We start from the raw sequence: 10,604 nt of genomic DNA, 5'->3' as shown, positions 1-10,604 counted from the left end.
TTATTTTGACAAATGACACTTGTCATGTAGACAGTAGAGCCAATAACAAGATGCAGAGGCACAGAATATGTAAATATATATGTGCATACCATAGATAACAAAATACTATGGTAGGTACATACGCATTTGGCTTGAGAAAAACTGGGTAGGTAAAATTTAATAAATAACTAGACGCTCATTCCGGGTCTGCCTGGATATCAAGATTCCTGTTCTATCACAAAGGAACATTTGATCGCGACAAAAAGTATCCTATCACCCAAGTCAGCTCATACCCTGTCGGTATAACAAATTTCATCATTATCCGTTCAGTAGTTTCAGCGTAATTGACGGACAAACATCCAAAAATTAAACTTTCATATTTATAATATTAGTGTGAAGTGTGATAGTGTGATGTGATTATTGTTGACTTTTGTATTAAGTCCAAATTTTATTGCTGCAGTGATACTTTTCAATTTACTGCCCTTTTTACGAATACGATAAAGTTGAAATTATTTCGACCATCGAATATGATATTGCATCGATTATGTCTTCAAAATTCAAATGCAATTCACAAATGTAAATGTTTAATAGCCTCTTCCCCAGTAAAAAGTGACTAGTTTTTAATTTGTGATACCCACTATCGTTTGTCAACACAATTAAAAAAAAAGAAGATTGACATGTTTTGAAATAACCTCAAAAACATAAGTACACTAATAAGTTATAAGGTTAAGTGATTATTACTTATTAGTAATTTTCCTTATATAACGAATATATTAAATTGATACGCTATACATTCTATAAATTAAAAAAAAAAACTAAATTTTTCGAACAGGAATAATTTTCCTATTATTTTATAGTGGGAGTTTTATAAAGGTTATGTTTTATGTGAAGAATAGATTATTTTTCTAAGTACATGCCTATATTGCAAACAATTATGGAGTCCGACCTTATACAAAACAGAACCTATTTCTCAAGTTACGAAAATTTAGAGGTAAGATTTGCGTATTCCACTTACATTGTGTTCTACCCCTAAACAGCGTCCAATTTCTGTTCTTAATAATCACACTATCTATGGTTAAAATTTATATATATGAAAGTAATTTTCCCTTGATTAAAATTACATTTAAAAGTTCGAAGTTGTGTAAAATAATGGTTATATGTTCATTTCAGGTACATAAATTAATGTTAGAAGATCACCAAAGAACAATATCATACCGAAAGGCAATATTAGAAAATAAAGAATATTTTAAAGATAAAGTTGTCATGGATGTAGGTTGTGGTACGGGAATATTATCTATATTTTGTGCTCAAGCTGGTGCTAAGAAAGTGTTTGCAGTGGAAGCTAGTAATATTGCAGAATTAGCTAAAGAAGTTGTTAAAGAAAATCACTTTGAAAATGTTATTGAAGTAAGTTATTGGTTAATAGTAAATTTTTATATGATGTCAAGCTCTTCAAGCATTAAAACTAATTTTGAGATATCATTATCTTATACCTTTAAACGAGCAACTCTTGTATATATATATATATATATATATATAATTGGAATCTCGGAATCGGCTCCAACGATTTTCATGAAATTTAGTATATAGGGGGTTTCGGGGGTGATAAATCGATCTAGCTAGGAATCTTTTTTAGAAAATGTCATATTCGTGTTTTATTCGTGTTTTTCATTTATTGGCGATTAATAATACTATAATGCTACTATAATTTGTTCATCTATTGGCGATTAATAATACTATAAATGCGAAAGTTTGTGAGGATGAATGCATATGTCTGTTACTCTTTCACGCAAAAACTACTGAACCGATTGCAATGAAATTCTGCTTCGTAGATAGCTGGACAACTGAAATAACACATAGGCACTTTTTATATCGATATTCCTACGGGATACGGACTTACGCGGTTTCAACCGCGGGTCACAGCTAGTAGTAATATTTAAGTGATAAGTAGTTGAGCATATTATTGTCAGAGCACTGGTATCATTCACTGGTAGGAACACTGGTATAAACAATTTTAATTGATAAACAAATTAACACCTTAAATATTGAAAATTACAGGTACTTCACAGTAAAGTTGAAGATGTTGTTTTACCAGATAACATGAAAGTAGATGCTATTGTTTCCGAATGGATGGGATTCTATTTACTCCATGAAGGCATGTTAGACTCTGTGTTGCTTGCCAGAGACAAGTTTCTCAAGAATGGTGGTGAGATGTTTCCAGAGAGTGCAGTTATTTATGTAGCTCCATGTAGGTGAGACTCATATTTAGTAGTTCATTGCATGTTTGTTTAAGTATAGATAGAAAAGCTTCCATTTTAATTTTATTTGTAATAATATTTTGCTTGAATTGGTAATAAACAGGTCTAAAACTATAGTGTGTTTGGAAGGTTTCCACATTAACAATGTCTTCATATTTATAGACAAAGAAAATTATGTTTACATCACATTTAAATTTTAACTGCATTGTTATATTAAATCCTTTTCTTCTATTTTAGTGTCTCATCATTATATGAAAAATGGGAAAATTTCCATGGAGTATCATTATCATCATTTGCAAAACACCTACGATCAGATAAGAGTGAAAAGCCTGAAATTTTGCAGATTAAACCCGAGGATTTATTAGGAGACGAAATAGCCTTAAATTGGATTAATTTAAGAGAAGATACTGTACAAGACTTGGACTCTTACAGTGTACAGCATGTAGTAGGTATGTAAGCAATTTTTTTAACACTTAATTTTTGATAGTGTTAAAAAAACCGTACTATTAGGGACTTGTTTTATGAATTGATTGTTAATTTGTTGAAAATATATTTCAGGTGCTAAGAAGAATGGTCGCTATCAAGGGATTTGTGTATGGTTTGAATGTAATTTTCCAGAACTATCTGGTGAGAATAGAATAGTGCTCAACACAGGACCATTCCATGAACAAACACATTGGAAACAAACTGTCATTTTGTTACCTGATGAACAGATGGTGGAAGAAAAGGAACCAATTGCCTTTAAATTAGATATGAAAAGAGATGATGTGAACTCACGAAGGTAAGAAAGTAATTATTAGAAATTAATTATACATGTATGATTCTCTGAGTAAATACATAACTATGTGATTCAAGCAAAAATACGAACTTTAACCCATTACATTATACAACCAACCAATTACATTATATGTATTATATATGTATATGTCTTAAAATATCTCTGAAAATTTGCATTTTGTCATATTGCTATCTATTATTTGTTTTAAATTCTTGTAAATAATTTGTATTACTAATATTCAAGGTACAATTTACAACTGTCTCTCCTGGACCCAGAAGAGATAGAGCATCCCATGCCCTGCACCTGCCACATGACCAAGTGTATTCTAATTAATGCTGTGATGGAACAACAAACACAACACGCTTTGAGCCAAGGCAATGTTGAAACAACTAATGTGTTGGAGGAAGATGAAATTGATAGTGATTAAATAAAATGTTTGCTCTGTTATATTTTGTTTTATTTGTTACTTTGGAAATAATATACAGTTATTTTTAAATATGGCTGATTACAAACATAAAAAAAAAAATGAAATCCTGGCATTGACATCAAAAGGAACTCATTTAGGCTCATAAACATTGTTCAAAGTATAAAATCATATTTTGTTGTACTCTGATTTCTGTCATTCACCTGCTTAAGAGTTCAGGTTAGATCTCTATTTGCTGTAGGTACTATGGCATATCATACATGGTATCTATGTAGTACAAAATATTCAATTCAGATCTAAAAATTGACATTCATATATCTATTACAGCACGAGAAGTTATTAGTATTAGAGCTTCCATCTCGAGCATTGCATGAAAGTTCGGCAATGAAGCAATATTGCATACAAATCATAACCTAACCGGACATTATTCCAGTTCCATTACATCTCCAATCAATAATACAGAATATTTGACAGAGCATTCGATAATCAATATCTTGATATACTGACATGATACATTCAGAATTCACATCCGATACACCAGGCCCGGTAAACTTGCCGTCTTATATTGTAACCCACGTAGCACAGTTAATAGGCCAGCTGCCTCATCAGTACCTCAGCATATCGGTAACGGATCGCGACAGGTGCGCATGCGCACTCAGCCAGCGGTTGTAGTCGAGGCGCATGAGCAGCCGCGCGAGGTGCACGCCGCTCGGCCGCTCGCGGACCGACGCCAGCAGTTGCATCAGCTGCGTTACTAGCTTGTTGAACCTGAGCGAATGTTTGGGTATATGAAAGTCATCGTTAGATTTTAAGGTCGAATGCAGACCTTACGCCTCTACAAATGGATTGCCGACCATAAATTGGAAAAAGATTAAAGGAAAAGACTAAAAGACTGGAAAGGGTAAGGAAATGGGTGTGGGCCTCCTCTGTATGAAGGTCATCGTTACCAACTTGAGTACACTAAACTGATTAATATCATGGGTATACGAGCATAAGCTGTTACTATTTTTTCTGAACTAAAAAATTCTACCTTAGGACTAAGGTGAATAATACGTGTGTATATGTGAATCAGCTGTGTTACCAACTTTTTGACAAGTGGACTAAATTCGCTTATAAGTCATTGCGTGATAGGTACTCTAATTGTATTTATATGTGTAACATCAACTGTAATTAGTTTGTTGAAACTGCGAGCGTTTAAAATATTCGGTAAATTACAGTATTCTATATGTGCGTTGTTTGTGTTACCAGCTTGTTGAACATGACCATGAACAATTAATTTGGGAAATTGACATATATAATGACATTCGTACTCAATGAAGTACAACAAACTTTTTTTTTTTTTATGTCATAGCGGGCAGCTGAGCTTGTGGTTCGCCTGATGGTAAGCAATCACCACCGCCCATAAACATTCGCAAAGGTAGTACCTCTGTGAATGCGCTGCCCGCTTTTATGGGGTAAGGGAAAAGGATAGGATTAACGACTGGAAAGAAAGAATGGACTAGGACGGGTGAGGTAAAGGAAACGGACCTCCGGCTCCCCCACTCACCGTACGAAACACAGTGGCATGCCACTATTTCACGTCGGTTTTCTGTGGGGGTGTGGTACTTCCCCGGTGCGAGCTGGCCCAATTCGTGCCGAAGCATGCTCGACTCCCACAATAACTTACGCAGATTACTTCTGCAGTTTTGGGAAATTACAAAAAAAAAAGTATATTAAATATTTCCACTGTTATGTTTTCAGCTTACCTTTCAGAATAACCCCGTATATAATAATCTTCTTTGGTAGGGTCAGGTGCGAACTCACTGAGACTGCAGAACGAATGGCACAATCGCAATAACTCCACTATATTACTTAGTACTGGGTTGTTGAGGCAATTCAGGGTATCACTTGAGCACTCGCCATCTTCAGACTGAAAAATAATACATTTTAATGTTTGGGTACTTGTTCGCACTTGTAGTTTCTTATTTAAATCATAATTTTTAAATGGATAATTTTATTAACACAACATCAAATAAAAAATAACTTACATTTATACTGTTAAACCAATTAAGTACCAAAAATTATTAATCACATTAAAAATTCACATTAATATTCCGTTTATTCATCTGAATCATTTTGCTATAAATAAAAAAGACCCATGATAGTGCAATTAAAAATTAAATACCCATTTATTATAACCTTCATCTAAAGATTCATAAATTCAAAAAGTTCGAAAAACCAAAATGTATAAATATAATGTAATACCGTGACTGTCAAAAATGACTGACTCAACACATCAGCTAGGAAGTTAGCATGAGCTCTCTTCAACCGCTCAAAGTCATTAGTGTTTTCCACCTCAGCCATTAGCCGAGAGAAGTTGGTCTCGAGCACATCTGCTTGTAAGTAGTGTTGCAGGTTGTCCATTAGGAACATCAGCTTATTGTGGAGTTGGCAGGTACTGAAACTGTGTAAGATAAATTAATGTAGGGCAATGTTATGTTTTCAATGCAACAAGCTTTTAATAATTTAAGAAAATTTGTGTAAACAATTTTTAGATAATTTGTCCTTATATTAAAGAGCATAGTAAATAATGATCTCTACAATAACTTATTGAAGTGATAATTTTATATGGGAATGTAAAGCGCGTAAATTTGTAGTTTTGGTGGCATTCAACATTTGAAATTTAGGTTTTAAATCTGATTCTACAAAACATTTTTAGCTGTTTTCTTTCCTACTCCACTTTGAATAGATACATACAATACATTGTATTATGTGGCATTTGAAAGATTTCAAGTAGTGTATAGCTTTGCATAGATTCCATCGAAATTATTGAAAGGATTGATTGGATGTTAATTAAAAATAACTTTACCGTGTCGAATGCTTATATGTTTTCCACAGTTTATGCAAGTCATGTTGCGTCTTCTTAATGCGCAAGAGCAGTCGGAACATGTCGTTGTATCTCGCTAACACTTCCGGCGCGAAAAGCAAATGCAAAGGCCATTTGAAGTCATACTTTAGGATTATTGTTGACCAACCATCAGCCACTGGTACACAGAGAAAATATATTACACTAGAAATTAATTTTAAGAACTTGATATGAGAAAAGTTTTTGCTTAGCCTATACTGATCAATGTTTCCTAAGAGATACACATAATACCTTACAGAAGAATTTTTCTTAGGAAGGACTTATATTAATTTCATTATAGCCAAAGCTATCTTTATTCTAAATTAAGATTTATAAAAAATTAGACACCAGAGATTATACCTGTACTGCTACTGTCATCGAGAGAAGAGTTAGCTGATACATTTGGCTTCACATATGGCAATTCGAAACTGAATTTCTCGATATCAGCACTGTTGCCCAACAATACAGCTCTAGCAGCCAGTTGAAATGCATGATTCATATCTGAAACATTAACATAAATCGATCGAATCGTGTCTTGTCGTAAATTAATATTAAATGAGTTGACTTATGGTTTTGGTGTTAGTTTTGTAAGATCCGGAGAGATACAGGAAATTAATTATACACTAATTTTCCGCCCGCGGCTTCACCCGCTTAGTCAAGGAAAGCCCCACACAGTTCCGGTTCCCGTGGAATTTCTGTGATAAAACTTATCCTACTACCAAATTTTATGCAAATCGGATCAGCGGTATTGGCGTGAAGAAGAGACAGACAGGCAGACCTTCGCCTTCGCAGAGACTTTCGTCTTTAAAATAATAGTAAGGATGTACAAGAGCTTATTATTTATATTCATAATATGTAAAAGACATTTTATACATAAACATTTTTTTTCTACTTTTACCTCTAGTAGAAGTCCGGGTAGTGGGTTTATCCAAGATATGAGAGGTGAGTCTCAACAATTCGAGAAATAGCTCTCCTCGGCCCAACAGATAGAAGTCCTTCATTAAACGGAGTTCATGTAAGAGTTGGGCTTCTTCAACTGCTACAGTCCAGAGGTGCTAAAAGAACAGGCATATTAAATACTTACAGCACACAAATTACGTAAGGTTAGGAACATGTAAAACCTTGCAGTGAAATGAAATATAAAACTTTAACATAAATCAAGGTTTCAAAGTTTGACTTGACTGAATACATTATAATAAAATTTTAATTTGTAGCAAAATATGTTGAATAATTGAAAAAAATTACTGCTGTTTGCCATGGGAGCTATGTTAGGTAAGGGACTATAGAATTATTAAAGAAAATTTTACCGCTACAAACATTATTTTTGTTTTGTCAGCAATAGATATTAGCTTTTATGAATATGTTACACTCCTTTTCAGGAGCGTCATTTACATAGAAAGTATGTAGATAAATTATAACAAACCTTTGTAACACATTCCTTGATATCTCTGACAACACATTTCAAGTTACACACTTCAAACTCTTCTGGATTTTTCAGTTTTTGTAATTTTTCATGAAACTCAGCTTCTTTTTCTTCCCATATAGTAAACCTACAAATTGGGTAATTTTTTAATGCAAACTGAATTGGGGAAGTGGTTGGTTAGACCTGAATATAATGGCCTAACATAATATATAAGAAAATCACCTTACCTCCTAGATTCAATATTGATTTTCTGTAGAGGCATAACAGTTCTATTCATACTAAAATTATTATGATTCTTCTTCACTTTCTTAGGATCAAATCCAAATAATATGACAGTCTTACCAATAAACAAAATTTCTTGTGCCAAAGACAATGGTATAAAGTATGGTATCATTGTGGGATTCAAATTATAACCACAGTCTAGGGGAGTTTGTTGCAACTGAAAATAAAGTACATTATTGAAGGAAAAAGGTTTCATATCACGTAGAAAAATATATGAATACACAGATATTATAAATAGATATACAAAATTATTCAGCTCAATAAAGAACAACCAAATTGGTTAAATCTGAAACATTTGAAATGAGTATGAAGTCATAAATACTATTCTAAGGATGATCAAAGTGTTGCTTAAATGTGAATGTTAATTTTATTTTCTAAGCACCTATAGTAACACATAAATAGTATAGACAAAATCATCTACACTTATATAAAGAGAAAACTTTTGTATGATTGTAATGTATTTATGCAAGAACAATGGGACCAATTTCAAAAGTCTTTAGCCATTTTGCAAATCCACTGAATGACACAGGCTATATATGTACCACAGGTGAAGCCGGGGTGCACAGCTAATAATCAATAAAATTCTATATTACTTACAGTTGATACAAGAGACTTGTCCCCAGTGTTAGTTGTCGAGGGACAGGACAAAAATGTATCAGATGAATCATCTTTTTTAATGCCATACACAAAGAACTCCTCATAGGGATCCTTTAATTCACCATACAGCAGCCAAGTGCAGAGTTGATTTATGAATACTGCATTTATACAGGTAAATATTCTGCAATCAATTATAATCAAGCAAATACATAAACAATTTTTTTGTTTACCTTAGCACTCAATTTACTTTTTTGGGCACATTTCTTAGACTTAAAACAATTTTTTTATTTATATTACAAGTAAAACATATTGGTAATCCACAACATCTAAGAAGCAGTCATTATCTTTAAGATATCCAGTTTTATAGTGCCAAAGACAACAAGCCAACAATTAAGATTTATCATACTTCAGTTAGTATATAGTTTCTGTGTTTCATTTGGTGAGTTGGGAAACCTGAGGCCCATTTCATGCCTCACCCTACCTCTGCAAATGTTCATGGGTGGTTATGATTGCTTACCATGAGATGAATCACTAGCTTGGTTGCCTGTTCTCACATAAAAAAAAATCATAAATACTTACTTGACTATTGCCTCATGAACCATCTCATTACCACTCAAAATGTATTGATGCAGGAGACTTAATATCTGACAACCAATCAATCTTCTTTCTTTGATAGTTGTAATTATTCTAGTCAATGTGTTAAACAGACCTTGAAACTTTTCAACGTAACTATATACAAAGGCAAGTGTATAGTTTTTGTTAGCTATGACTAACTCTTCAATATCTTTAAGGGTTTTCTTATAGGATTGTAACACTTCTGATATTCCTTCACTAAGAGCCTGGCCGTATAAACCAAAAGTCCTGTGACCTGATGCTACAAAGTAAACAATTGTTAAGATAAAATCATAAAACTAGTTAAGGAAAAACCGTAAGAAGTTGCAATATAAATATTGCTCTCACTGTTTTATAATTTAATTTTGATCCTCATTAATAAAGATCCTTCATATTGATTTTTAATCATTAGAAAAATATATAAAAATAAATATGAAATTCATTTATATCACGTTGAAACTAAAGATTTGGATTATAAAAACATAAATTAGAAATAACCTGAATGTTCTCTCCGTGATTGGAAACTAGTAGCAATCACAAAGTTTTGAATCTTGTGGTGACTCTTAGCAATTCCGCATATCCTTTTAAAAACGGCAGCATCACCCTCATGACCGTAAGTTGCTGGCTCTTGCTGGTTAAGAAACTTATTTAGTTACACACCTCAACTTTTTTACGATTAAAATACATCAGTAGTCGCCTTTTTATACTTGCCTGTTGGGCTTCTGATACTTGAGAACAATCCCAAAGGATTAATAATGCATCGTGAATCATTTTTTGGTAGTTTGTGTCCAATTATTTTCAGTACTAATAATATACATACAGTAACAGTGATAGCGGAAAACAAAGTATTTATTATTCAACACATATTTTTTCAAAATAAACAACTACCAATCCGCCTTCAAATTTCACAGTCAATCATTGGTCAACTGTCACTTGTCAGTCAACAGAAAAAAGTAGTATCATTGTCATATATGTTTCGTCTATGGTATAATCAAAGAGTAGTATAATATTTTGTATACTGTAAGTACTGTAAACACATTTGAGCCTGTACAGTATAATTATGTAGCTTTGTAACAATTTCCAGTACGCACTGAGCAGTTAAAATGGTTACAAAGTTTTTCCATGTCTCTCTTAACTGAACTAATGTTTTAAATATGAAAAATATGTGATTTTGAATGTATATTTGTAATGTTTTCACTAAATCACTAGACCTATTTTATTTTATTAGAAAGCTATAGATTCAACTTTTACTATCGTAGCATTGAAAGATAGTAGCGTAGCATATAAATTAGATTTTTTTAATTTGGCGTTGCTACGTTTTGAAAAAAAGACGCGGGTTCGAATCCCACCTCGTGATCAAATTTTTT

At 32.9% G+C, this 10,604-nt stretch overlaps 2 protein-coding genes across 2 annotated transcripts; one reads left to right on the top strand and one right to left on the bottom strand.

Moving 5' to 3' along the window:
• The first annotated feature begins 660 nt into the window (after positions 1-660).
• On the top strand, positions 661-3,462 carry LOC119831698 (protein arginine N-methyltransferase 6). The gene is made up of 6 exons (XM_038355157.1): positions 661-970; positions 1,150-1,386; positions 2,038-2,231; positions 2,475-2,686; positions 2,796-3,018; positions 3,259-3,462. The coding sequence occupies exons 1-6, from the start codon at positions 893-895 to the stop codon at positions 3,440-3,442; spliced, it is 1,128 nt and encodes a 375-aa protein (XP_038211085.1). The 5' UTR covers positions 661-892; the 3' UTR covers positions 3,443-3,462.
• Positions 3,463-3,527: 65 nt separating this feature from the next.
• LOC119831697 (gamma-tubulin complex component 4) lies at positions 3,528-10,154 on the bottom strand. Its single transcript, XM_038355155.1, has 12 exons — positions 9,949-10,154; positions 9,736-9,868; positions 9,205-9,499; positions 8,626-8,806; positions 7,974-8,185; positions 7,747-7,873; positions 7,222-7,378; positions 6,684-6,824; positions 6,288-6,462; positions 5,684-5,882; positions 5,185-5,348; positions 3,528-4,207 (listed from the first exon to the last, which is right to left on the bottom strand). Exons 1-12 carry the CDS (start codon positions 10,006-10,008, stop codon positions 4,045-4,047), a joined length of 2,007 nt encoding a protein of 668 aa, XP_038211083.1. The 5' UTR covers positions 10,009-10,154; the 3' UTR covers positions 3,528-4,044.
• Between the last annotated feature and the right edge of the window lie 450 nt (positions 10,155-10,604).

Source organism: Zerene cesonia, chromosome 14 (assembly GCF_012273895.1).
Source record: "Zerene cesonia ecotype Mississippi chromosome 14, Zerene_cesonia_1.1, whole genome shotgun sequence".
Lineage (NCBI taxonomy): Eukaryota > Metazoa > Arthropoda > Insecta > Lepidoptera > Pieridae > Zerene > Zerene cesonia.
Note: the sequence above shows the minus strand (reverse complement) of the source record. Positions and strands in the feature narration are given on the sequence as shown.

What these genes read in the sequence shown, in the direction of transcription:
- LOC119831698 (XM_038355157.1), top strand. Translation starts at nt 893, where the DNA reads ATGCCTATATTGCAAACAATTATGGAGTCCGACCTTATACAAAACAGA. An exon ending in CAAGTTACGAAAATTTAGAG is followed by an intron (nt 971 to 1,149) that starts GTAAGATTTGCG and finishes TGTTCATTTCAG; the next exon opens with GTACATAAATTAATGTTAGA. An exon ending in GATGATGTGAACTCACGAAG is followed by an intron (nt 3,019 to 3,258) that starts GTAAGAAAGTAA and finishes CTAATATTCAAG; the next exon opens with GTACAATTTACAACTGTCTC.
- LOC119831697 (XM_038355155.1), bottom strand. Translation starts at nt 10,008, where the DNA reads ATGATTCACGATGCATTATTAATCCTTTGGGATTGTTCTCAAGTATCA. An exon ending in ACAAGTCTCTTGTATCAACT is followed by an intron (nt 8,186 to 8,625) that starts GTAAGTAATATA and finishes CTTTATTTTCAG; the next exon opens with TTGCAACAAACTCCCCTAGA. An exon ending in ACATATAAGCATTCGACACG is followed by an intron (nt 5,883 to 6,287) that starts GTAAAGTTATTT and finishes TATCTTACACAG; the next exon opens with TTTCAGTACCTGCCAACTCC.